Source organism: Mesoplodon densirostris, chromosome 6 (genome assembly GCF_025265405.1).
Source record: "Mesoplodon densirostris isolate mMesDen1 chromosome 6, mMesDen1 primary haplotype, whole genome shotgun sequence".
Taxonomy (NCBI): domain Eukaryota; kingdom Metazoa; phylum Chordata; class Mammalia; order Artiodactyla; family Ziphiidae; genus Mesoplodon; species Mesoplodon densirostris.
The window spans coordinates 19,670,957-19,698,844 of NC_082666.1; the positions used below are offsets into that span (position 1 = coordinate 19,670,957).

The following is a 27,888-nucleotide window of genomic DNA, read 5'->3' on the forward strand; positions in this document are numbered from 1 at the left end:
GTAGAAAACAGTATGCAGCAGCTGAAGAAAAGTCATCATCAGATGATGGAGCCCTTACTATGGACCACACTATGAACCAGGCCTTGTGCTTTGCATGCATCACCTCAATTCATCACCCTATTATCACATGCCCCCTTAATAGATGAGGAGGAACAGAGAGGGTGAGCATCTGGCCCAAAGTCACCAACCAGCTTGTGCGTAACTTCCCTGCTAGGGAAGCAGAATCTTTCCTAGATTAAAGAATAAAGACTAGAATCGTTATTCACATAAATACACCCCATGATGCTGGAGTAACTGAGGTCTGATGCAGAATGAATAAACATTAACTGTTAATGAACTACATCATCCACAAAAGCATAAGTCGGGCACCTACAGCATTTACGACACAGTGACAGTTAAAAAATAATAATAATAGCAACAATTTCTTGAGCACTTACTCAAGTTTGCAACGCACAGTTGTAAGCACTTTACATTTTTTATATCATTTAATCTTCACAACCACCTGCCAGGTAGGCACACTTATCTCCATTCCACACTTGAGGACTGAGACCCAAGGATGGGAAGGACGCGGCTCCTAGGTGGCAGACCTTAGATTTGAATACATGTGACTCTAGAATCCAAGCCCTCCGCTCCCACTTCACGACATGGCACCATCTTCACCAGCTCCATGCCTGTCATCAACACAGAGCTTTGAAACGGCGCACATGTTCCTTTGTGGAATCTCATCTTCACAGCAACCCTGTGAAGCAGGCAAGACAGGATCACAGAATTTTCTAAAAGAGGAAAGAAACTGAGGCTCAAATGCGAAGAAATGTACCTCATGGGCACACCTCAATGCCCTACCCACTGGGTGAGACCACCAGAAACTCTAAAGAGAGGAAAAGGCAGGAAACAACACATCAAGGGTCCTTTAAGGAAGCTGTAAAATGGAAAAACTGCTGTTTTGTTAAAACACACACATTTTTATTCTCTGTTATTATACTTACCAGGGTTTTATGGTTGGATGATAAATATGGGCTACTATTGATCACATTCACAGCCCACACTTCCGCTGTGGCAGGTGAGAAAAACAATGATCGCCTTCATGAATAATTCTCATTGAGCAAAGCGGGCCACAGCATTTGTTGGCTAAAGAGAAATGCCTAAAAGAGCCATTTCCAAGGGCTGGTTTATGTACATGATTTCTCTTCTCTGGCCCAGAGAAAGTGAACAGTCAGATTCATCTCTTACATGGTAAGTCACCCACATAATTACATTTCATGTTCACCAGATTCATTTATAGAGTGAACTGACATTCAGTGAGGTTAACCTAACCAAGGTCATACTGCTAAGAAGTAGCAGATCTGAAATGAGAATATAGCTCTCCTGCTGGCTAGGCCAGTGTTCCATCCAAAGGGGTATCAGGTCTGGGACACCTCACCTGTGTGGGTCTATAGAACCTTTCTGCGTGTAGATAAAGGCATAACAGAGAGAAAGACCAAGGGTTAAAATGGAACAGAAAAAGATGGAAATTCCCAGATCTTTGGCTTTGAAAGGGCCATTAAGAATCATCCAATCTACCCACTATACAGATGTGTAGACTGAGGACCAGCCTAAAGTTACATAGCTAAAAGTGGCAGTTCAGGACCAGAACCCCAGTCTGTGACAACTTCATCATTCAACTGAGTACAGAGAGCAATTTGCAAAAGCTACTATAGAGATGACAAAGCACTCAGTCCACAGGATTTTTTTCCTTAGCAAGTCCAGGTCATGCACAAAAAGTACAAGGTGCAGTCTTTGTCCTTGAGGAGCTTATAGTCTAGCTAGAAGAATAGGTATATGCACAGGAAAACAGAATCAATAACATAAGACATCAGTAAAGGCAGCAACTACATCAAGAATTTAAAGGCCGCAGTCAGGAATTCCCTGGCGGTCCAGTGGTTAGGACTAGGTGTTTTCACTACGGTGGCCTGGGTTCAATCCAAGGTCGGGGAACTATGATCCCAGAAGCCACGTGGTGTGGGGAAAAAAAAAAAGTGAGATGATTAGGATTAATGGATTAAGAGGTAATTTTTTAAAAATAAAAATAGAAAAATAAAGGAAGCAGAGAGTGGCAGGTCTGGCTATGTTGAAAGGCTTCCTGAAGGAGGGGTGAGGAAAGCTGAGCTTTAAAGCATGCATAGGATGGGGAGGGGCAAGATAGGGGGAGGGGATAAGAGGTACAAACTACCATGTATAAAATAAATAAGCTACAAAGATATATTGTACAACACAGGGAATACAGTCAACATTTTATAATAACTATAAGTGGAGTATAACATTTAAAAATGGTGAATCACTATGTTGTACACCTGAACCTTGTATATATCTTACATCAACCATACCTCAATTTAAAAAAAAATTTTTTTTTACAAAAGCATGCATAGGGGTCCAGCAGATACAAAGGAACAGGTATGTCAGTCCAGGAAAAGTGTTTCAACCTATGAAGGATTTTTATGGGCGATGAAGCCAAAATTGCAGATGAAGGCCAGGTCTTAGGTGCTGGGGAGCCTTTAAGTGCCAGGCTAGGGCTTTTGGATTTGGGCCTAGGGAACAACGGGTCTTCAAACTTGTTCAGAAGCAGAGAGCACCTGGCAGCCTCTGAGCTCTTCATGGAATTCCACAAGTGACAGATTACGCTTCACTCCAGGACAGAGTTAGTGTTAAGGAACCAACGGCCATTCTCCATCTGCAGTATGAAACCATACCCACAAGCAAGCATGCCTTTGAACAAAATATGTCCTCCAATCAGACAGGATCAGTCTCTTCCAAATATTCCCATTAGCAGTTACAGGTCGTTTGTTTCCTACTCCTGAAGGCCTGTGTGCTAGCGTACAAGCCCAAGTGCCATCGTTTTTCAGAAAATGTAGGGAAAAAACAACTTAAAAATGGAGAACATTCTGAGAATTTACTTCTTCACTTCAGATTGGGAAGAGGCTTCTTATAATCTAAGGGGCCCAAGGCAATGCCACAAAGAGCAGTGTCCTCCCTGAGTCTCCATCTGACAAGGAGCGCGTGGGGACAGGAGCATCATCACCTGAGACCAAGCTTTGGACACACATTCGGTCCGGTCTGGTCATCTTCACATTTCCTGGGCTCTCCAGACGATGAAAGGCATGTGCAGGTGGCCCTTTCATCCATGCCCACAGTTCTAAGCAGCACAGAAAGTACCTCAGAGTGGGACCGTCGGCTTCCGCAAAGGCCAGGGGTCAGTGTGGGATGCTGACAAGCCATTCTTGTGCAGGGTCCTGGAGGGAGCACAATATTTCACAGTGCTGACATGACTGACAGCCTCAGAGCACCCCCAGATGCTGCTCTCCTAGCCCAGGGCTCACCGTTGGCCACCTTGGGCTCCTGAGGCCTCCCTGACTTCTCACCTTCAGCCTTGGAAGAAGATGTGTACCTTCGTCCCTAGGTCACCTGGCCAGGAATGGGCAGCACCCTGTGCCCAGGATGTGGGCTTCTATGAGCTGGCAGGGGCATGGAATCCTTGGAGAGTCTGTGTGTCGTGTGCCCAATGCCTGGGGGAGCTGAGAGGTCACCAGGAGCCGGATGTAGTAGCCACCAAACACTGCCAGCAGCTGCTGGGCCATTTCCTGGAAGAGGTAGGGAAGCAGAGTGAGGGCCACAGAAAAGTGTCTAAAGCATGAGGGCTACGCCAAGTGGTCCTTACACCCCGGACCAGCAGTAATGCTCACTAGGAAGAACCCGGCAAGGCCCTCACCCGGGACAACTGCAAGATGCCTGAATCTGGTCTGGAACTCCAGCTCTCAAGCTCTGTGGGGCTCCTACAGCCTCAGTTTCCTCATCTCTGAGGTGGTAACCTAACTGCTAATAGGTGATAGTAATATGCACAAAAAAGCTAGGGAGCCTCAGAGCACTAGAGGAATTACCGTTGGTTTACACCAGCCAATTGTGCGCACACACACACACACACACACACACACACACATTTTTCCAGTTTCAAGTGTCTGTGATTTTGTAAAGTACATGAGGTCAAGGTAATGCACTTGAAGAAAATCACCAGTAAATGGAGGCAGGGTTGGGGGAATACCCCTCTGACGGCAGGATTCTTCAAGTCATACACAGCAGTACCTGCTGAATTGCTTCAGACAGTACTCCTATATTAAAAGTGCTTATCAAAACTGCATTTATGGGCTTCCCTGGTGGTGCAGTGGTTGACAGTCTGCTTGCCGATGCAGGGGACACGGGTTCGTGCCCCGGTCCGGGAAGATCCCACATGCCGTGGAGCGGCTGGGCCCGTGAGCCATGGCCGCTGAGCCTGCACGTCCGGAGCCTGTGCTCCGCAACGGGAGAGGCCACAACAGTGAGAGGCCCGTGTACCACAAAAAAAAAAAAACTGGATTTATCACAAAAAGACAAATACGGTATGATTCCGTTTATATGAGGCAAAGAGAGCAATAAATTCATAGAGACAGAATAGAATGGTGGTTTTCAGGGGCTGGGTGAGGTAAAAGAATTTGTATTTAATGGGTATGTTGTTTCAATTTGGGAAGATGAAGAAGTTCTGGAGGAGGATGTGGTGATGGTTGCACTACAATGTGAATGCGCCTACTGCTACTGAATCGTACACTTAAAAATAGTTAAGGTGGTGAATTTTATACTACGTATATTTTACTGCAGTGAAAACAATTAAAAAGTGAGAAAGAGGAAAAAAAATTTTTTTAATTGTATTTAATGCATGCTCTTAACACATTTGGTCTCTAAAGTTCCATCCACCTGTCTGGCAGTTGGGATTCCAGCAAAGATGCTCCAGTTTCTTTTGTGTGGCATGGAAGTCTTTCACAGTACTTGTGTCCAGTCGGAATGTAATGGAGTAAAGTGTGGGTTACACCCAGCCTGTTTATGTCAGTACAGTTAGGGATCAAGCATAGGCTTTCAGGGCTTCCCTGGTGGCACAGTGGTTGACAGTCCGCCTGCCGATGCAGGAAACACGGGTTTGTGCTCCGGTCCGGGAAGATCCCACATCCCGCGGAGCGGCAGGGCCCGTGAGCCATGGCCGCTGCGCCTGCGCATCTGGAGCCTGTGCTCCGCAACGGGAGAGGCCACAGCAGTGAGAGGTCCGCGTACCACAAAAAAAAAAAAAAAAAAAAAGAATAGGCTTTCAAATCAAAAGGGCCAAATGGGAATGTCAGCTCAGCCACCCTGGGATGGACCCTGAGCAAAGTCACTTCACCTTGCTTAGCCTACTTCCTCATCAGTAAAAGACAGAAAATCACAGCACCTTTCTGGTTGAGCTGGAGTGAGGACTAAAGGCACTAATGGATAGAAAGCCCAATACCTAATGCGCGATAAACGCCATCAGTATCACTACCATTATCATTATTCAAAAAGCAGAAACCCCACCTAGCTCTGTAGGATCTGTGTTTCCTTGGAGTTACCCTTTGTGCTAGAAAAATGTTGAAAACTTCAAACAGCCTACCACTTACTAACTCAGATTGGTCTTCCCGCCCATTTATTCTAAAATTGATAACATAAGAAGCAAAGAACTGAGATAAGAACTTGGCCTCCTGAGGATCATAGGACTGGTTTCTGCCTTGGATTCTGCCACATTATCCCTTGTCCTGCGACCTTGGGTGAGTCAGCTGACCTCTTGGAGGCTTATTTCACCCATCAAGGAAGAAGGGAAAATAATCTATACTTCAGAGGATATGCTAAAGAATTTTATGCCTGATAAAAAACCTGTAAAAATGTAAGAGGTCATTATAACTATTTCTCCGCCTTTTGCACACACTGGGTTCCTCCTGAAATATGACAGTCTGGCCCAGGTTGAGACTTGGGCATTGCTTGTATTTTCCTTTGCTATTTTATAAGGGCAGCTACTTTAAAAACATGTGCACACACACTGAGACTTGATATTCATGACAGGAAATTGTATTACTATTGGTTTGAATGAATTTGAAAAAATAATTTAAAAGACCCATCATAGTTAATAAGCTATTTCACATAAACCCAGACATGCATGCACAAGAAAGAATGTGATCTTATCAATCTTTTCAGCTCTTTGAAGGGATTAATATATTTATCATTTTCTCTCATAATGGTCCTATTTGCAGGTCCCCCCACTCCCCATCCATGCAAAAGGGAAAGTCTGGGCTGGTTTGGACCTTTAATCCCCAAATCTATTGGATAAAAAAATATGCAAGTGCTCTCCTGTATCACACCCTGCCGGAGGTCACCCCTTGCTGCATGTCTCCCAGACAGTGGGTCTGTCCTCATGGTGAGAAGAGGGTTGCATAAGCCGCAAACCACATTACCAGACTTCTGGTCTACCAGCTCTTGACCATACCCAACAGACAGCTTGGGTGGCAGGACCCAACAGAACTCTGGAGCAGGAGGAAATGGAATTCAACAGAGATGCATACAACATTTAAATATCCAACTGCAATTTAAGGAGATGGATGGAGAGATGATAGATTGATGGATAGATTTAAAAATGACCCAAATATTCATCAACATGTCCATGGTTAGGTAGGCTATGATCCATCAATATGCAACTACATATCCAATAGAACTACACAAAAGAATACCAAGATATTTTTTAAATGGGGTGCGGGGGCACCCAATAAGTATAAAATGATTCCTCTAAGCTATCTTTTAAAGTGCTGGGGTGAGGAAAAGAATATTGAAAACTAGTAGGCTAGAAGACGTGTATGGTCCCTACCAACCCAGTAAAGGCATGTCCCCAGGAATCTAGAACTTGAGAGCCCCACACAGACGCTATGCAAACACCTGGTTGGGGAGGAGGGGGCCTGACTGGCCCAGGTGCCTGTTACCTCCGGCTCAGCCTCAGGAATAAGCTGGCGAAGCTCAGTCTGCATGAGTGGCCTCTCTGTGGGACCAGGACTGCTGGGCAGGAGAGGAGCCTCCTCCAGCAGGTTCTCCGGCCCCTCGGCCACCGTGGGGCTCACCCCAGTCTCCATGACAACACACAGCTGGCTCAATCTGCTTCTCAGCAAGGACTGCAAAGGAAACAGAGAGGGGCTCAGTGGTGTCCTAAGTTAGGTGGATGTAGGATGCCAGGTGGTTCCCTGAGCCGCAGACCCACATGGGACGGATAGACCGTCTACAGACTCAGATGCTGACCTCGGGAGGCTCCGGAGAGATCAGATAATTCCTGCAAAAGTATGGTCAGAAGCACTTTTCCTTCCATGCTCTCATCTGTTCCTCAAAGCAGCCTAGGATGTGGGAATCTATACCCATACGTTGCAGATGAGCAAACTGGAGCTCAAAGGAATTGCCTAAAGCCACACAGGAACCAGTAGGTCCGGATCAGGGCTAAGCCACAATCCTGACTTCAAAGCCGACTACAGCACTTGCGGGGGCCTGAAAATGGATCCCAGGGAAGAAGCACAGGGCTCGAGGACAGGCGAGCTGGGCTCCAAACTTGGCATCACCAACCAGCTCTGAGGCTTCTCAGAGCCTCAGTTTCCTCCTCTGTGGAACTGGAGCAAACTCTCCCCGTTCTTTCTCAAAACATTCAGGATTTCAAACAAGTGAAAGTCATCTAAATATAAGGTATTTTCCTCTGCCAGAATCTTTATTATTGTTGTTGTTATAAATGAAATATATTCTCACTGCTATTTATTATTATTATTATAGATAAAATTTATATTCACTGTAGAAAATGTGGAAAATGTGACTAGTTAAAAAGGAAAAGAGGGGGTTTCCCTGGTGGTCCAGTGGTTGAGAGTCCACCTGCTGATGCAGGGGACACGGGTTCGTGCCCCAGTCCAGGAAGATCCCACATGCCGTGGAGCGGCTAGGCCCATGAGCCATGGCCGCTGAGCCTGCGTGTCCGGACCCTGTGCTCCGCAACAGGAGAGGCCACAACAGTGAGAGGCCCGCATACCGCAAAAAAAAAAAAAAAAAAAGGAAAAGAGGACTTCCCTGGTGGCGCAGAAAAGAGGGGGCTCCCCTGGTGGTCCAGTGGTTGAGAGCCCGCCTGCCAATGCAAGGGACATGGGTTCGAGCCCTGGTCCAGGAAGATCCCACATGCCGTGGAGCAACTAAGCCCATGTGCCACAACTACTGAGCCTGCGCGCTAGAGCCCGCAAGCCACAACTACTGAGCCCACGTGCCACAACTACTGAAGTCCAAGCGCCTAGAGCCCGTGCTCCGCAACAAGAGAAGCCACCGCAATGAGAAGCCCGCGCACCACAACAAAGAGTAGCCCCCGCTCGCTGCAACAAAGACCCAACGCAGCCAAAAATTAAATATAAATAAATAAATAATTCTATTTTTTTTTAATTCTTTAAAAAGGAAGAGAAAAACAGCCATAATTCCGTAGGCAAAAACAACCATGGTTCCACAGAGGTATTCTTCCTTCCAAGTAACTTTTCCTTAGACACTTGTTCCAACACTGAGGTAATGCAATCTATACAATTTAGCCTCCTGGTTTATTTTTTTGCTTTGTTTTTCACTTAAGGTATCTCACCTCTTGGCTCGTCTTCATTTCTCGAACATGGTCGGACAAAAACTGCACACAGGTCTCCAGGTCGAAGTAGACAAACCAGAGCTGGGGAGAGAAGCAACCATGACCGCTGAGGCCAAAGTCCACCAGACCTTGAACTCTCCATCTCTGAGACGGGCCTCACCTCCTGCCTCCTCGCTGGAGGCTTGCCCTTCTGGGGATGACCAGATTCACCCCGGTCTCCGGCATGAGCACGCCATTCTGCTCTCTCCGAGGCCCCCCGCACGACAGGGTCTCCTTTGGATGGTTGGTAGGCAAGTGGCTTCGTGTGCAGATTTGGAAAATGCCAAACCCTGTGCCCGCTGGGGGCCCACCCGTACCCACACCCTGGGCCCCTCACCAGCTAAGAATGCGGACATGGTGCTGAGGAGATTCATCAACCCTCCCAGGCAGAGCCCAGCCAGGCTCAGGCGCCCTGGGCCTCAACCAGCCCAGCTGTGTCCCAGACCCACTGTGTGACCTCTTTCTAGTCACTTCAGGTCTCCCCATTGCCTTGGGGCCAAGAAAACAACCATGCCAGGAGGACAAGGCCCTCAGGGTCTGACCTGCCTCCCCAGGGACCTTGTCTGGGTACTGAGGGCTCAAAATAGAGGAGGCCCCATCTCTTTGCTGAATAAATGTTGAATGAGGAATGTGGCTTGGATGGTCTCCGAGCTTCCCTTCCAGCCCCGCCTCGTGGAGGTTCTAGGCTGCTGGTTACCTCCCAGAGAGAAGCCTCCAGAAAGAAACACTGGAGCAGAGACGAAGGAAGGGCTGCTGACGCCATCTCCGTTAGCAGACTCTGGGGGACACTGCGCAGACTGGGAGAGCCCAGCCCCAAAGTGGGCCCACTGGAGAGGTCACTCCGAGTCACAGTACCTGAATCACACTCTGGCAGCCTTCTACCGTGTCTGTCACCCCCAACAGCACCCGGTGTCTCAGGAGGGCTCCGTTGGCAGCCGCCAGCCTCAGATCCGTGTTGGCATTGGCCTGTAAGACAAACGCCAGCGCCATGGCCCAACCTCCATGCTGCCGGGGAGCTCTTGGGCTTGGGCAATAACCACACACTGTCCCTCCCCGAGACACCACGGGACAATTCTGGTCTCCAAGACACATCCATTGTCTCCCCTATAAAACAGACCGTGGCATTGTTGGGACAATAAATTCAATAGTGTCAGAGAGCTTCGGGTGAAGCCCAGCTCTGCTACTTCCCGGCGGTGTGGCCCTGAACAAATGTGTCCCTTCTGAGTCTTGCTTTCTTCAGTTGTTGAAGAAGGCTAAAAAGCATCTCCGGCCCTTAGGAACACGGTGAGATTGAACTGAGATTGTGTGTGTGACACACTCAACCCGGTGCCTGGGACACAGTCAGGGGCCACACATATCTGCAGGAGGAGGGGGCTGGAGAGCTCTGAGCATCGATTGTGGAAATAAAGCACCTGCTTTCCATACTACCTAACCCAGTGACTGGCCCTCGGAGGGGGGCTCTGGGAATCCATCTTCTTCTTTTCCCACCAGAACCAACTGACGCCATGGATGACAAAGTAGGTGCTAAGCAGACCAGGGAGGAGAGGACAGGAAGGGTGAGAGGACCCAAAGCTCTAAAAGACCCTACAAGGACTTTCAGATGCAATTAGAAGGCAACCCAATCGAGGACAACGGTCTCCAAAACAGGAAGGACCCCTGTAGGGAGCTTTTGAATGTGTGAGAAGGCCCTTAACAGTTGTCACGGGACAGGCGATGCTGGCATTTAGGGACAAGGACCAGGGATGCTAAACACATGTCTTCCACTGTAGGCCACGTGCCATGACAGAGAATCTTGCACGTGGAAGAACTGTCCCCCAGCCTACCTGAACCCCAAATGTCCCACTGGGCACAAGCACATGTGAAAAAATCTATTCATAATTCTCTGACAGGCCAACCTAATTCCATTTTACATATAAACCTAAAGTGTTTTGTGAATAGGTTTTAAAATACATTGAATTTTCCAGGAATGCCACTGAAGGCACACCTCGTTTATTGCGTTTCACTTTATTGCGCTTTACAGATACTGCCTTTGTTTTGTTTTGTTTTGTTTTACAAACTGAATGTTTGTGACAATTCTGAGTCGAGCAAGTCTATCGACGCCATTTTTCCACCAGCGTTATTTTTTAACTAAGGTATGTGCGTTGCTTTTTTTAGACATAGTGCTTTTACACACTTAATAGACTACAGTATAGTGTAAACATAACTTTTATATGCCAAAAAATTCGTGTGACTCGCTTTATTGTTATATACGCTTTATAGCGGTGGTCTGGAACCAAACCCACAGTATCTCCAAGGTCTGCCTGTATTATGAAAATCAAGGGATGATTATATTTTGTTTTGCCTAGAACTTTAGCAAGGGTGTTCACCCTTTCAGAAACCCCTGTCACCAAGATTTCAGGTCCTGACTCCATCTCTTAACTACCTATATAACCCTGGGCAAATTAGTCACCATCTCTCTGCCTCCACACCCTCACGTCCAAACTGGAGATAACACCCCCTAATAATAAGGGTTAGAATAAGGATGAAATGAGTTAATTCACGTAGGACACCTGGAAGAATGAACGCTCGATATATGTCACCTAGTAATATCTTTATGATGATGATACTGAACTGAAGACACCATGTTTTCCACTGTACCACGTTGGCCACAAATGAATATTTTTAGGAATGTTCAACATACCCTAGTGATGTGTTTTACTCTACAGGGGATAAAAGACAGAGTCTTGCCTGCCTTCACAAGCCTCTGATCTTGAAAAAGGCTAATAATGACCCAAACAAGGGGAAAACAAGGCAGTGTGTACAAATGCTGAGGCTCTCAAGGATGCTATGTGATGCGGGTAGGACACAAACAGTAAGAGTGAGTGGTCAGGAAGGGGGATCTGCATGGTCCTGAGAGATGAGGGATCCGAGGATAAAGAAGTCCTTGAGCTGAGGCTCAGAGGAAGACCTGAGCGAGGCTGTGTGACTACAGACTAGTTACTTAACCTCTCTGAGCTTTGGTTTCACCACTAGTGAAGAGTAAATAATCATAACAGTTGATACATAGTGAGCATTTATGTAACACCAAGTAAGATTATAAGCACGTTGCGTCATTTAGTATTAAGTCATTTAGTTCTCCCAACAATCCTATAAGGGAGCTAAAATTATTATCCCATTGTACAGATGAGAAAACTAAGGCCCTGAGAGGTTAAATAATAAATCACCCCAGGTTGCAGGGCTAGCAAATGGCAGAGGTACCCTGCCTTCCTGTGAGGTTGTTGTTGGGCATGGATATCAGGCCCCAAACACAGAACACATAATAAGTGCTCATTAAACGATGGTCCTATGAGAAAGTAAAGGATCCTGGAGGGGATCAACAAACAGTGATGACAGAAGAGCTATTATGTACCTGGGGCCTCCATGCTGCACCTACGTGTAAAGATCCAGGGTCTTGTTTGTCTCTGTGCCCTGTGCCTAGCACATCCCCTGGCACTTGTGGAGGCTTCATAAATGCCAGCTGAATAAGGAAGAAAGGGAGGAAGGAGGCAGAGAGCCCCAGCAGGCATTCCCTGAACTGCGTCCCTGAAGCACCTGCCAGGTGCCAGATATTTTGCTTGCTCCTGATAAAGCAGGGCACTTTGCTTCTTACCCCTCCCCAAGAGAAGGTTCTTGCTGCAGAAGCAGCCAGCTCCACTGATTTTTTTACAGGCCAAACACAGGGGCCATGAGAGCTTCAGCAGAGCCCAAGGGCAGCATTATTCTGTCACCCTCATCGCAAAGCCCGACAAAGATCCTTTCAGAATGATTAAGCCATGAAGTTCCTATTTGTCCCTGTGAGCACAGACACTAAATGGAATTCATACCCCCAAACTTTGACCACATTTCCCAACATCCCACCCTCTCCTCTGGAGTGAGGCAAGAGTGGAGTGTTTGCTAAAGATCTCAAAGTCTAGCTCTGTGCTAGGTGCTGGGGGAGCTTTTGAAGCAGCCGGAAAGACAGTGGAGGGGTGGTTGCCAGAATAAGAGTCCCCCAAGGATGCGTAAATCCTACTTCCCAGAACCTGTGAATTTATGTTACTTGGCACAGAAAAATTAAGGGTGTAGATGGAATTAATGTTGCTAATTAGTTAGCCTTAAAATAGGAAGATTGTCCCAGATTATCTAGACAGCCCAATGTAATCACAGGGGACCTTGAAAGTAGAAGAGGGAGACAGAAGACTCAGAGTCAAGAATGCGAGAAGGACTCAACCCACCACTGCTGGCTTTGAAGATGGAGGAGGGGGCCATGAGCCAAGGAACACAGGTGGCCTCCAGGAGCTGGAAAAGACAAGGAAACAGATTCCCCCCCTAGAGGCTCCAGAAAGGAGGCAGCCCAGCCCTGTCAAACTTTTAAACTACAGAACTGTAACACAACACATTTCTGTTGTTTTAAGCCACTACATTTATGGTTATCTGTCACAGCCACAGAACACCAATACAGTTGGGTATTGACTGAGGATATGGCTTGGAATCTGAGCGTCCTGGCCTTGAATTCCAGCTCTGCCATTTATTAGCAGCATGACCTTGGACTACTTCTTGGGCCTTTCAGAGCCTTGGGTTCCTCACCTGCAAAATGAACGTAAAAGCCTCTACCCAGAGATTTACTGGGGGGTTTAATGAGTTAATGCATGTAAAGCATTTAGTAGATGACCTACCACATATGAAGTGCTCAACAGTAACAAAAGACAGATGTTGAAGAAGCAGAAGACAACTAGCAAACCATACATTAAGCCAGGGGGTATCGATCGCCTTTGTGAATGAGATCAGGAATCAGAGGGTTCAGGCTTTGAACCTCCACTCTGCCACTCAGAGTGGGATTGGGACAAGTTACCTAAACTCCCTGATCACCCACCCACTCTCTGCCTCAGAGGTGGTTACTGGGGTTAAACGAGACACAACTGTCAACCAAGCACCAGGTAGAGTCCATCCACCTCTCTCCAGGTACCTTGTGCTGTGAGGTGGGTCCAGGAAGCACCCTCGCTCACAGGGCTGTGGCGAGCACCCAGGCAGAGGAGGTGCGTGGAAGGGCTCAGTCACCTCAAAGTGCCATCCTGCCCGCTCCCAGACTCTCTCAAAACACAGCCTGCTTCCCGCAAAACAACCCACAGGCATTAGAGAGAAAAACAGAAAGGATTTAATCACACGTGTGATTTGATTTCTTTTAGTCACTGGGCACGTGGGTCAGGGTGAATTTTCATGGTTGGGGAAATTCTTTGAAGCAGGTAAAAGAAAAATCTGACTTGGGATTCTCCTGTCCACACAGCCTTTCTGGAGGGAGCGTGGCTGGAGTCCCCGGATGTCTTACCTTCCTCTGGTGTCTCTCGAAAATGAGCACAAGAGTCAGGGTCAGGCTCATGGCAGCCAGGGTCACGAGGAGTACACCCAACCAGTGGTTCCCCAGGGCGAACATCTGGCTGGTGGAGTAGATGTTGGCCCATACCACCACGTAGAACACCTGCAAGAAGTCAGAGAAAGGGCATGGTCAGGAATACCAGTCCTCAAACGAAGCAGCTCCATTCCAAGGGACACCCTCTGGCCACTTCTGACACCCTCCATGGATGCGAGAGCTCACAAGGCCAGTCAGAGACTGATGGGGGCGGGAGATTGGGGTGGTCTGTGAGAATGGGCCCTCGTTCCTTGTTCAAAAGCAAAGGGAGAGGCAAGGGGTTAGAATAGCTACTCCAAATCCTTCCTTACTCTGAATTCAAATAAAACAGAAAAGGGCAGGGGGCTTGGGAGTGAGATAAATTTGAATCAGAAGCCCACGTTGATCCTTCAAAATCTAGGTGGCCTTAGATAAGTTGTAACAACTCTCTGGGCCTCAGTTTCCTCATCCGTAAAAAGGGGATAATAATACCTACTTCACATGTTGTTATAAGGGTTAATAAGATAACCTACGTAATAGCCTAGCACTTCTTAGGAAATCAGTAACTGCCAGTTGCCATCCCTTCCCCTCCTAGAAGCAGGACATGGGAGTCAAGAGTGCTTTTTGACCATTTATACATAGAGAGGAGTGGCAGGTCACAGTGGTTAAGAGCACAGATGCAGAAACCAGAGTGCCTGGGTTCCAACGCTGGCTGTGCCATATTCTGTATGCCTGTGTGTGTTTATGTATATATATATAGGTGTATACATATGTTTATATGTATACACACACACATATATGATTAGAGCTGAAATAGACCAATCTGTTGAACAGATGGGGAAACCAAGTCCCAGAGAGGAGGAAAGTCTTGACAAAGCCAGACACTGAGTCCAGAGCCTCAGTGGTGGGTCTACAGATTCCCAATCCCCCAGCTCTGCCCTTAATAAACCCTGCCTCCCATCCTCTACATGGCGAGCTGGTTACAACTCTCCCCCATGAATCTCCTCTTACACCAAACCCAGGTCCAGGTGTACTGCTCTCTCCCAGGCAGCCCAGCCACCAGCCCCCAAACCCGTGACCCACACCAGGGCACTATGCCGAATTCAGCAGTGCCTCAGAGGCCTCCCTCGCTCTTACCACAGCGAAGGCCAGCCGCATAGGCCTCGAGTTGTAGATGATGTATCTTCTCACTTGGGGCTCCAAGAGGGCACTCTCAGCCAGGCTCCTGTACTGCTCAGCCGGGACCTGCTTGGCCACCCAAGGGAAAGAGACCCGTCAGCCACGGAGAACCACGCCCCACTCCTTCCCACCAGCAGGGGTGTTGTGGCCAGTTCACGTGGCTGTCATGTGGAAGGGGGATGAGGTGCATTCCTGGCTGCCCCCAAAGCCAGAATGAGGAGCATGGAGCACTGAGTGGCAATCACAGGGTGCAGCTTCCAGCTCAGAGAAGGACAGGCACCACTGGGGAGGTGGGACAGCTCGAGATCCAGGAGGACATCCAGGAGAGGGATCCCTGTAGCCCAAGGCTCAGCACCTCACAGCAGACCCAGGATAGCCTAATGGTTAAGGTGCAGGCTGTGGAGTCAGTCAGCCCTGGGTCTCCAAACCTTGGCCCTGCCCCTCGTGTGCTGTGTGACCTGGAGCAAGTAACCCCACTTCTCCTCAGTTTCCTCCTCTTTAAAATGAGGATAGGGACTTCCCTGGTGGTGCAGTGGTTGGGAGTCCACCTGCCACTGCAGGGGACACGTGTTCGCGCCCTGGTCCGGGAGGATCCCACATGCCGCAGAGCGGCTAAGCCCGTGCGCCACAACTACTGAACCTGCGCTCTAGAACCCGTGCTCCGCAACAAAAAGAAGCCACCACAATGAGAAGCTCCCGCACCGCAACGAAGAGGAGTCCCCGCTCGCCGCAACTAGAGAAAGCCTGGGCACAGCAACGAGAACCCAGTGCAGCCATAAATAAATAAATAAATAAAAATTTTAAAATAAATAAGTAAAATAAAATGAGGATAATCAAAGTACACCTTGTAGAGGTGATAGGCATATTAAATAAGATAATACATATAAAATATTTACAATAAATACAAGAAATACACATAGTATGTGTATACATATTATCTGGACATCTTTGGGGGCCTCTGTTCTCTTACTTAGACAGATATGTGTGTCTAAGTGTATGTGTACACAAGCCCGGTGCTGGTTCCATAGTGAACACTTGACACACAAGTGTTATTCTCAAACTGTACCATCAATAACTATTAATACAGTCCAAGATACTGAAAATTCACATCTTCCTGCCCAAACAAAAAATGTCATAGAGCAAAGGTCCTATGAGAATGGATTGCTTAAGAACACAGAATTTAATCATTAGAGATGATATTTAGGAACATGGTAGAACAAGATGTAAACTGTTCATCAGTTAAGAAAACCCAATCTGAAGACAACTGTTTAAGAAAAATGTTCTTTCGTACAAAGGCTGAAAGGAAGCGTGGGAAGTAAAACCAGCTCATGTGCTGGTGTGGGGTTAGTACTGTCAACTTGGAAAGTTTCCCTTTAATGGTGATAAAATGTTGTTTTAAACCATAATGCAATTCTGTTTTAAAGGAGTACTCTCAAGTCTTCAGGGTAAAATTAGCAATGTAGCTTCCTCATCCATAAATAATCCTCCCTGGGCAGTGAAGACGAAGGCCTAATCATGCTGGAGGATTTGAGAAGAGCAAGAACCACACCTGTGGGAACTTAATAGCAATACCACAATTTATTGAACATTTACTACGTGCCAGGGCCAGTGCAAGTGTTCCTCGAGCACTACTTCTCTTAATCCACACAAAAACCCTGCGTAATAGGTATTAATATTGCCCTCGTTTTACAGATGATGAGACTGTGGCTCAGAGAGATTAAGTCACCTGCCTAAAGTCACCCAGGCAGTAAGCAGCTGAGCTGGATCTGCATCCAGATCTATGAACCCCCATGAAGCCTATGCCTCGAATCGCTATGCTTGTAGGTACTGCATTATCATCTAATGAATTCATGCACCCTTCCCTTTGCAGAAGCAGTTCCTTCTCCTAAAATGCCCTTCCTCCTGTCCACCCAGCAAACTCCTGTTTTTTCCTTCAAGAGCCCAGATCAAGTATCTGCTCCTTTGCAAAGCTTTTGTTAGAATGAATAAAGGAAACCTCATTTATACTGGAGTTGGGAAGGCCAGAAGGAGGTGCTCTCATGCCCTACCACTCATTGTCATCTGCAGACTCCAAACAGGAAGAGAATCACCTTGCATCTCCAACAGGAAGAAGGTCGGTTTCTGCCTTTTACTACCTCAGCAGGAGGAAGGAAGATTTTCTCCTCGCCTGGCAACAGCCCAGCCAACAAGAGGCTGTCACAACTCAGCCAATGAAAAGCCACTACACTTCGAACCCCCAGTTTCCCCCACTGGCCTCCTTGTTTATAAGAGCCCCTCCCAACTTCTCTTTTACCTCTATAAAAGAACAGTCCTTTCCTTTGTTTCTCCAGACTTGCCCAATTTTTACTATAGCGTGCTTGTCCCGAATTGCAACTTTCTGCTATTAGCGAATAAATCCATTTTGCCAGTATAATAACTGGCTGCTTTAGTTTTAAGGCGGACACTTTCATAACCACTGCTCCCGGAGCTGAGTTTATCACTTTCTCCCGTGAATGTCTTCAATGCCTTGTGCATCCCTCTACTGCAGCATTTATACCATACTGTTCTGCTTTACCTGACGCATGTCTATCTCACCCACTGGGCTCTGTGAGCAGTGTGACGCCAGGCACAGGGACCTAGTCACCTCTGTAGTACTCAGTGACCGCCTAAGTGGCCAGCACAGGGTGGACACCCCAAAACACACATCTGTTAAGTGAATTAATTGGAAGGAGAGGACATCTTCCTTATGTCCCCTACCATGTTGAGCACAGGATAGGTGTTTAATAAAACTGTTGTGAATAATTGGATGATAGAATAGATAGACGGACAGACAGGTGGATGGACGGATGGATGGAAGAAAAAGTACTAAGGACTCAATAAAGTCAGCACTCACCTGAATGCCCCACGTCTGCAGTTGTTCCTCGGCGGCTCCCAGATCGAAGGAGACGGGTGCACAGGTATTGTCAATCCGGAGAACTGTGAGGACCTGGCCATTGTGGAGCTCTGAAAGCAGAGCAGAAGCTTCATGTGGCTGAGCAATAAGGACTTTGGGTGAGCCCGGCCCTTGACGGCATCACCTCCGCTGGCCTTGAGAACATTCTCATAGCAAGGAGGGACTTGCCATCCTCAAAGCCCTACAGGAGAAGGACTGGACTTGACTGGAAAGCTCCCAGGAGACAGAACTGAGGCCGGAGGCGATTAGGACATTATTTGAGACCATAAAAGGAAGAACTTCTCAAGAATGTGAGCTGGGGCTTCCCTGGTGGCGCAGTGGTTGGGAGTCCGCCTGCCGATGCAGGGGACGCCGGTTCGCGTCCCGGTCCGGGAGGATCCCACGTGCCGCGGAACGGCTGGGCCCGTGAGCCATGGCTGATGAGCCTGTGCGTCCACAGCCTGCGCTCCGCAACGGGAGAGGCCACAACAGTGAGAGGCCCGCATACCGCAAAAAAAAAAAAAAAAAAAGAATGTGAGCTGTCCACACACAGTCTGGGAGGTAGTGGGCTCCCCCTCACAAGGGATATTTAAACAGAGATTGAGCAACTAATCGCACTGAGGAGATGATCCAGCAGACGTTTATTCGAGGATGGCAAAGGAAGCGCAACCAAACAACTTACATCCCTAGTGGGCTCGGAGTCTAAGTAAGAGGTAACAATGTGGTAGGCACAACAGTGAACCCCCAAGGATGTCCCCACCCTAACCCCCAGAACCTGTGAATACGTTATCTTACTTGGCAAAGGAGAATGGGGGTTGCAGGTGAACTTAATGGTATTAATCAGCCGGCCTGAAATAGGGAGATTATCCTAGATTATCTGGGTGGGCCCACTGTAATCACAAGGATCCTCAAAGGTGGAAGAGAGGGAATTCCCTGGCGGTCCAGTGGTTAGGACTCCATGCTTTCACTGCTGAGGGCACAGGTTCGATCCCTGGTTAGGGAACTAAGATCCCACAGGCCACGGGGCAACTAAGCCCGCGCGCCACGGGCTTAGCTCTAGAGCCTGCGCGCCACGACTAGAGAGAAGCCCGTGTGCCGCCCGCACGCCGCAACTAAAACCCAACGCAGGGCCTCCCTGGTGGCGCAGTGGTTAAGAGTCCGCCTGCCGATGCAGGGGATACGGGTTCGTGCCCCGGTCTGGGAGGATCCCATATGCCGCGGAGCGGCTGGGCCCGTGAGCCATGGCCGCTGGGCCTGCGCATCCGGAGCCTGTGCTCCGCAACGGGAGAGGCCACAACAGTGAGAGGCCCGCATACAGCAAAAAGAAAAAACAAACAAATAAAACCCAACGCAGCCAAGTAAATAAATAAATATAAAATTTAAAAAAAAATGGTGGAAGGCTTCAGGAGCCAAGGACTGTGGGTGGCCTTTAGATACTGGAAAAGAAAAGGAAACAGATTCTCCGCTGGAGCTTCCTCAAGGAATGCAGCCTTGCTGACCAGGGCTGTCAGGCTGTGAGCCGACAGTCTGGCCAGTGTCACACTTCTAACCTACAGAACTGTAAGAGAAGAACTGCATTTGCTAAGCCACTGTTAGTGGCACCTGTTACAACAGTCACAGAAAACTAATCTGCTGACTTACGGGCCAGCCCTCCCCAGAGTCTCTGCACTCGCTCAACATTTTAAAAGCGTATATCGAGTGAAGTCATCCCTCAAAAACACACATCATCTCAGGCTTGTCACAACGGCTATCAAAACTCTTGCCCTGCAGGGCTGCAATGAAGCCAGACCAGGAGACCCGAGGGAGGCCAGCTACAGTGAAATCCCCTTGGGTCCAGGGAGAAAGAGCAGCAGAGAGAAGCCAAACCAACTTCCCTTCTGAGCAGAGAAACTCTGAACAAAAGGACCGAGATCTCCTTCCATCACGTACGAGGCCCAGGGAGCCACCAGACAGCAGCCAGGGCAGCTGCTGCGGGGTAGTCCAGCCCTGAGATTCTAGGATCCCAGCGTTCAGCCACGCAGGGCTGGGAGCTGAATATTTCAGCACACTTTCTGTAGCTGTTGCTCAGAAAAGGAGGCAGGACTGAAGGGATTAAATCATGAACATGTTACCTGCTGGCTCAGGGCCCAGCTCGGGGTAATCCCTGAGTCTTAAAGCAAAATGACTAGCTCTAGGGCTTCCTGGTGGTGCAGTAGTTGAGAATCTGCCTGCCAGTGCAGGGGACATGGGTTCGAGCCCTGGTCTGGGAAGATCCCACATGCCACGGAGCAAGTAGGCCCGTGAGCCACAACTACTGAGCCTGCGCGTCTGGAGCCTGTGCTCCGCCACAAGAGAAGCCCGTGCACCGCGATGAAGAGTGGCCCCCGCTCGCCACAACTAGAGAAAGCCCTCACACAGAAACGAAGACCCAACACAGCCAAAAATAAATAAATAAATTTATTTTTTTAAAAAATGACTAGCTCTGGGGCTTCCCTGGTGGCGCAGTGGTTGAGAGTCCGCCTGCCGATGCAGGGGACATGGGTTCGTGCCCCGGTCTGGGAGGATCCCGCGTGCCGCGGAGCGGCTGGGCCCGTGGGCCATGGCCGCTGAGCCTGCGCGTCCGGAGCCTGTGCTCCGCAACAGGAGAGGCCACAACAGTGAGAGGCCCGCAAACCACAAATAAAAAAAAAAAGAAAAAGAAAAAGAAAAAAAAAATGACTAGCTCTACCTTCCTGGGAATCCCTGGCCCACCCATATGCTCCTCTAACCCCTCACCCTGTCCATCCCTGGGCCCTGCCACCTGGGCCAACAAAATCTCTCCCAGGTCCGGGCATCCCTTGGTATCTTCACCACAACCCTAGGCCAGGCTCCCTTCACCTCTCCCTGTACCTGCCATAGTCTCCTAACTGGTTTCTCCAACCTGCTCTTCCTCTTACAGTGCATTCACACAGCAGCCAGAGCACAAATCAGATAATACAAATTCTCTGAGTAAAACTTTCAGTAGCTTCCCAGTCCTCTGGCAAAAACCAACCTCCTTACCAAGCTCCCCTGGCCCTTCGAAGAACTAGCCTCCTGCCAAACTCACCTTGAAGGCTCAGCCTCATTCTGTGTCTTGCCACCCCAGCCTCCTTAGCTCCCTGGACATGTAGTGTTCTCTCCCACCCCAGGGCCTTTGTGCATGCTCTTCCGGCTCTCTCCCTACAACACATCCACTTAGCCTCACACCGTTATATCTAAGTCATCATTTGTGTTCCAGCTCATTAATCCCTTGCCCAGGGAGTCTTCCCTGACATTCTAAACTCGTAGCAGATCAAATCTGATAAACCTGCCCATAACTACACGCTCTTCTCCTTTATGCTTATCAAAGACGAGCACACGTGTATGCAATTACTTGATTAAAGTCCATTGTCTCCATCAGACTATATACTCCCACATTGGTTTTGCACATCACTGAATCCCCTGAGCTGGGTTCAGTGCCAGGTGTACAGTAGGCACTAAATAAATGCTTCATGTATAAATGAGGTGGGGAAAGCACAAGCTAGATGGTTTGGGGTTCAAATGGTAACTCAGCCTCTCACTAACAGAGCACCTTGAAGAAACAATTTAATCCCTGGCCATCCCCTTAGAGGATGATCATATCCACCGCAGAGGATTTTGCAAATAATTAAGATGATGAAAATTAAGCACTTGGTGCAAAATGGGTACTGAATGACTGGCTGCTACTGTTGTCATAATTTAAAAGCCAGCTTGTCAAAGCTCCTAAGTTACCATAAAGGCACACCAGTTTAGCTGTGTTGGTTTTTACCTTCCCACACCTTGTTCCAGAAAGGATTTAAGGCGGCTTCATAAAATAAAATATGAAAAGATATTAGAAGATATTATGAAATTAGATTTAAAAATAAGCAAATGAGGGAAAACAGACAAAAAGAAGATCGAGACCAAAATAAAATAGAACAATAAAATACGATAAGAATAGCTTCCAGGAACTGAGCCCATCTGATACACCAGGCACAGGCTTAGACTCACAGTCGTGATTCCGTTTAATCCTCCAAGACTCCTAGAAGGTGGAAAACCATTACAATGGAAAAGGAAACTGAACCTCTGAAAGGAGAAGCAGCTTGCCTGGTGGTACCAGGGGAAATGAAAGTAAGAAGAGAAGTGAAGAGAAAGGGTAGCATACAAAATGCAGGCAGTCGTGCCGTGTGGAGCCTCAGACTAGCCCTCCACTGCACAGCACAGAGCAGACAACCCACGCTGAGCTGGATCCCAGGCATGGAGGTTGTGAACCGCTCCCCTAGCATTGCTCTTTACACTATGAGGACAGTGTTTGCCTGAGCAATATGAGGACTTTTCATAGTGTCTCTGTTTCCCTTTCAAACCATGAGTTCCTGGATTCTTGGCAATAACTCTCTCATCTGTTCCTCAAAGTGAGAACTGCAAGTCCTCCACTTAGAAATACTTGTTTTTACACCTAGGCTAAGAAAAAGGATCTGAAAAGCTACCAAAGAAGCATGTGTGTGTGTGTGTGTGTGAGTGTGTGTGAGCGTACAGGGAGCTATTTCCTATAGTGGGACAAGAAATGGCTTGCCAAAAACCAGTAGAGCAATATCTTCAAAGAGCTGAAGGCAAATTATTCCATTCCATTTCATTCTACTGGTGTGTGTGTGTATGTGAACTGCTTTCCTAATAACAGTAGTCATAAAAGGAACCCTTGTTTTTAAGTTTTAAATCATCTAAGAAACAAGCCACAATGCAAAATGCCATCTCCCCTTGCCTACGCCCAGCCACTCATTCATTCATTCATTCAACAAAATACTTATTGAGCATCTACTATGGGCCAAGGGCTTCGCTGGTGGCACAGTGGTTAAGAATCTGCCTGCCAATGCAGGGGACATGGGTTCGAGCCCTGGTCCGGGAAGATCCTACATGCCGCGGAGCAACTAAGCCCGTGCGCCGCAACTACTGAGCTGGCGCTCCAGAGCCCGTGAGCCACAACTCCTGAAGCCCAGGTGCCGAGAGCCCGTGCTCTGCAACAAGAGAAGCCACTGCAATGAGAAGCCTGTGCACCGCAACAAAGAGTAGCCCCCGCTCACCGCAACTAGAGAAAGCCTGTGCATAGCAACAAAGACCCAATGCAGTGAAGAATAAATAAATAATAATAAAATTTAAAAAATAATAATACTATGGGCCAAGCCATGTGCTAAGTACTATAGACACAGTGATGAACAAAGCAAAGCAGGGTCCCTGCACTCGTGGAGCTTACATTCTAGTGAGGAAACTGGACATTCAACACTTTATTACACAGGTAATTATTTAATTACAGACTGGTCATTGCTATAGGGAGAAACAGGAATATATCAGAGGGTCCCGGCTTAGGCTGGGTCATCAGGAGAGGATTCCCCATGGAAGGGATATCTGGACTTAGCTCTGAAGGATGGATGGAAATTAAGCAGGGAAAAGGAGGCAGGGAAAGGGCATAACACACAGAAGGGACAGCAGGTGCAAAGGTCCTAGGGCAGGGCAGCATGGCAGGAACAGAGAACAGGGGCACCAAGAGCCATTTAGGCAGGCCTGGCAAGCTGGCGAATGATAGATCTTCATGCTAAGCCTAATGGGAAACACTGAAACACAAAGTGCTTTGGTTGGCTGTGCATTTTTAAAAATCTCTCTGAGACACCATGCAGAGAACAGAAGAGGCAAGGAGGAGAGGTGCTAGGAAACTACAGCAGGGATCCTGGCAGAGGGCAATCTAATGAGTTGGTGACAGAGAGAATAGGTAGAAATGACAGAAACTGGCCTGGAAACACATCCCCAAATGCCCACCCTTATCTAAAGATACTTCTGTGCCCCTCCACTGCCCTCCCCTCAATCATACATAGTATGAGTCCAGTTCAGCATCCTGGGGGGATAGGGGAGGAAGGAATTAAGGGTCATGATCCTACCTTGCCCCCAGCCAGGAGGGCTCCCGCCAGGCAGGGCGCTCCACCCAGGGGAGGAGGTGGGCAAGGGGCCGGCCGCACCGCCGGGGTCCATCTGCGGTTCACACGCCATAGCAGAGCCAACAGGACTTCTGCTTCCCCTTCTCAGAGCTGTGGTGCATCCTGGAGCAGCCAGCTCAGCTTCGCCTGCCTTCAGAAAACAACATCACGAGAAAGAACTTCAGGCCTGGTCCTGGGCAGGCCAGGCTCCTCAGGCTCTCAAGGCCAAAGCCATCACCAGACCAGTGAGAGCCACCCAGAGTCTTCCCTTGGACTGTGGTCTTGCTGATCATGCTGAGGAACGTTCTCAGAGGGGGTGAGGGGGAAGGGCTAAAACCCTCCAAGGCCTTGGCTGAGACTTCCCTCTGCTCTTGGATCTTCTCCAGCTCAGACACATCGAGGGACCCACAGAGAACTCACGAGCTGACCAGGCCCCACTCCTAGGCATCTGGGATTTCCCTTCCTGACTGAGTATAGGGCAGGTATATTCATCATGGGGAGCCTTGTTTATACAAAGCAGCAAATGTTATGAAAAGAAAAGAGCAAGGACTTTAGCATCAAAAGACCTAGATTTGAACCTTCACTCAGCCCTCACATGCTCTGGGACATTCACTGTCAAGGCACTTAACTCCCTGAGCCTTTCTGACCTCATCTATAAAATGGGTTCAGAGAGGCCTATCTGGCATAGCTGCTGTGGGGGTAACACAAGGAGACATAAGTATGGCATCCAGTACCCTGCTCATCATAAGGCCTATTTCCTCACAGGTTTTTCCCATTTCACAGGAGAGAAAACAGAGGGTCAAAGATGTGACATGAGCTGCCCAAGGTGGGATGGCTGGGAGCTGTGGAGACAGGAGATGGACCAGGCCATCCAGCTGCAGAATCCAAGCCCATCATTCTCGTGCCCCTGAACCTCAGCACCCAGGTCTGGCTATCGCTGAGCCTCCTCCTTAAACTGCCTTAAAAAAGACTGGGTCGGGCTTCCCTGGTGGCGCAGTGGTTGAGAGTCCGCCTGCCGATGCAGGGGACGCGGGTTCATGCCCCGGTCCGGGAAGATCCCACATGCCACGGAGCGGCTAGGCCCGCGCATCTGGAGCCTGTGCTCCACAACGGGAGAGACCACAACGGTGAGAGGCCCGCGTACCGCAAAAAAAAAAAAAGACTGGGTCGAGGGAGACTGCATTTCCCAGGTGTGATCTAGTAACAAGCTCCAGTTGGCATCTGAGCTGCCAAGCTGTGGGAGGGCAGGGACCATCTCCCCTCACCTAGCCCAAGCCTGGCGCACAGCAGGCACTCCTAAATATCACTGAGTACCGGTCAGTCATATCACCCTTTACTTCCTCCCTCTTATCTTGTACCCCCCCAAGAGGCATGAAAGCAACAACAACAGCCCAAGGATGTCTGCCCTGCACTTGGCAATAACTGAGGCCCTTTCCTGCCTCACCTGATTATATCCTAGGCCCAGGAGACAAACAGAATCCTTGGATCCATTTTCCAGACCAGGAACCCAGGGACATCATAGCTAGGAACCTGCTGCCTGGAGGAGCTGTACTGGAATCTCAGAAAGGTCCTTGAGCCCACCCTCACTCCTCCAGGCAGGAGGGACCACCCACAAGCTGGAGCTGCACAGACATCCTTCCAGACTACATGGAAGGTTCATTAGCTGCAAAATCCCACAAGCAGACATTGTCTTTGGGAAGAAGAAATCCCAGCACCCCAGTTGGCCCAATTAGCCTCCACAAAGTCCCAACCAGGAGAATTCATTCACCTGAAGGCCATTTAGCGTAATGGATAAAAGCAACCCGCACCGTCCTGCCACTTCCCACGTATACGACCTGGAGCAAGTGACTTGCATCTGCCTCCGTTTCTACACATGTAAATGGGAATAATGTAACGAGGCTATTGTGAGGCTTAAGGAATTCATACTTGAATCACTTGAGAGCAGCACGGGGCAAAAAGGAATATAGCAATCATTATTTTTACTCCACAGACACTCCCCAAGAACCTTCTAGTGCCAGGCCCTGTGCTTTCTAAACTATAAAACCAGAAATAAAATCTTAAGTCCCTCCCTGTTCAGCCCTCCCTGCTGGGTACCACCATCTGATGGGAAAGAGAAACTCAGAGAAAGAGAAATAACAGACAATGACCAAAGAAGGCAGTCGGAGGGAGCCGGCAGCACCTTGGAATGAGGGAAGAGTTCTTCAGGAAGCTTCTTGGAGCAGGGAAAGAGGCTCCTGGCTTGGCAAAGGTAGAGCAAGAGGAGGGACTACCAAGTAGGGAGAGGTACAAACCAGAGGCCAGGATGGGCCCAATGAGGGCAGCCTCTGCACTCACCCTGCAGCCCCTCATCCAACCTGGAGGCTGCAGATGGCAGGAGGGGTGTTGGCAAGACTGGCCAAGGGCAGGTGCTGACCCATCCATCACCCATCAGTGTGTCCTGACCTGCCACCCCACTCAGCCCTGCACTAGCCCTAGGGGGCAAGGGAGGGAGGGAGAGGCACCAGGGTGGAGTCAGAGCCAGGGAGCGAGCACAGCCCTGAGGTTCCTGTATCTAACGGGTCATCCACTCCCCAGCTTCCTTAACTCCCACGGCTGATTCCCCTTAACCAGACCTTCCAGTTATCCATCTTTTTGAGCTGAGTGGCAAGCCTCTGCAAAGGAAGATATCCTAAAAGTCCCGCTGAGCAAAGGTCTCCATTTCTGCAGACACTGAGTGCCCAGCTTCCCCAGGAGGCCCTGTACCTCACTGAGGGGTGTGCGTGTGTGCCTTCGTGTGTGTTGGGGAAGAAGGGGAATCCTACAGTTTTCACAAGTCAGGTTTTGTTTTGTTAAACTGGCAAGTCCCAACAAGGGACCACAGAGGGTCTGTCACAGAAGTTTTGGGGTGGAAAAGCCTTGAGAGACAATGGCTCCAAGCTCTCCACTTTCCACATGAGAAAATTAAGACCCAGAAACGAAAGTGAACTATCCAAGGTCAAGGAGCCAGGTGGGGGATGGAGCCACAACGGAACCGAGCTCATTCGGGCAAGGGATGTTCCGCCGCATCTGGCCTTGGCCTTGGGCAGCTGAGTCTAGCTTCAGGTTCTGCCCTCAAGTCTCCTCCCGGGTCTGCTGTCTCTGGGCCTCCCTCACCCTGAAATCAGTGGGAGCACTGTCCCAAGCCCACCGGCTCCCAGGAGCCGCCCGAGAGCAGCTCCCACGCACGACAGAGGGAAATGGGGCCCAAAGGCGCAGGAAGAACGTGGACGCGGCCCGCGGCGCCCACCCCAGACCAAGACACGGGCGCCCAGGCGGCAGCACGGGACCCGCGCGGCTCAAATCGGGGCTCGCGGCCGCCCGCGCCCGGCCCCGCGCGCAAACACAGGGGCGCGCACCCCGGGCCCGCGCACACTCACCCGTCCGCGCCGCCGTCGCCGCCCTCACCGCCTCCCGGGGGGCCCGGGGACGCGGAAGGTCAGGGGGCGCCGCCTCCCCACAACGCGGCAGCCTCGGGGCACCGCTGCCCGCGCTCCGCCCGCCGCCCGCGCCACGCGCCGCCCTCCCAGGTCCCGCCCCCGGGCCGGGCCGGCCCCGCGCGGTCACCCCAGCGGGAGGAGCCGGCCGCCGGGCTCGCCTCGGGGCCCAGAGGGAAGCCGGCTCCCGGGCCCGCTTCGGAACCGAGCTGGGAGCTGCCTTTCATCAGCTGGGCTCCCTCCCGGGACGCCGGGAAGCGCCTCGGCGCTCGCCGACCACGTGCGTCGCTTCTGGAGCTCGGGGGTGGGGGGTGGGGGGTGGGGGGCAGCGGGGGGGGACCCGCGCCCCGGACGAAATGAGTTCCAGCCCCCCTCGGAGCCTCGGTCTCCCCGTCGTGAGAGCAGCGGCTTACCTTTGAGGTCCAGCCCATGTCTGACAGTCACGGGACCCGGTGGATGAAGAAATATTTGGACCAGACATTTCTTAGGGA

General features: G+C 49.5%; 1 protein-coding gene across 3 annotated transcripts; it reads right to left on the bottom strand.

Moving 5' to 3' along the window:
• Nucleotides 1-27,454, bottom strand: TMEM268 (transmembrane protein 268). 3 transcript variants are annotated; one of them, XM_060102196.1, is made up of 10 exons: nt 27,341-27,454; nt 23,910-24,092; nt 17,950-18,059; nt 15,036-15,143; nt 13,839-13,988; nt 9,371-9,481; nt 8,477-8,557; nt 6,816-7,001; nt 3,396-3,614; nt 4-3,266 (listed from the first exon to the last, which is right to left on the bottom strand). In XM_060102196.1, the coding sequence occupies exons 2-9, from the start codon at nt 24,016-24,018 to the stop codon at nt 3,435-3,437; spliced, it is 1,035 nt and encodes a 344-aa protein (XP_059958179.1). In that variant the 5' UTR covers nt 24,019-24,092; nt 27,341-27,454; the 3' UTR covers nt 4-3,266; nt 3,396-3,434. The 3 variants fall into 3 exon arrangements, with proteins under 3 accessions (XP_059958178.1, XP_059958179.1, XP_059958177.1); XM_060102194.1 differs by having other exon boundaries at nt 23,910-24,096; nt 27,341-27,429; XM_060102195.1 differs by lacking the exon at nt 6,816-7,001 and having other exon boundaries at nt 1-3,266; nt 23,910-24,096; nt 27,341-27,429.
• Between the last annotated feature and the right edge of the window lie 434 nt (nt 27,455-27,888).

What these genes read in the sequence shown, in the direction of transcription:
- TMEM268 (XM_060102196.1), bottom strand. Translation starts at nt 24,018, where the DNA reads ATGGCGTGTGAACCGCAGATGGACCCCGGCGGTGCGGCCGGCCCCTTG. An exon ending in CCCTCCTGGCTGGGGGCAAG is followed by an intron (nt 18,060 to 23,909) that starts GTAGGATCATGA and finishes CTCTGCTTTCAG; the next exon opens with AGCTCCACAATGGCCAGGTC. An exon ending in TGCGGCTGGCCTTCGCTGTG is followed by an intron (nt 13,989 to 15,035) that starts GTAAGAGCGAGG and finishes GACTTCTTGCAG; the next exon opens with GTGTTCTACGTGGTGGTATG.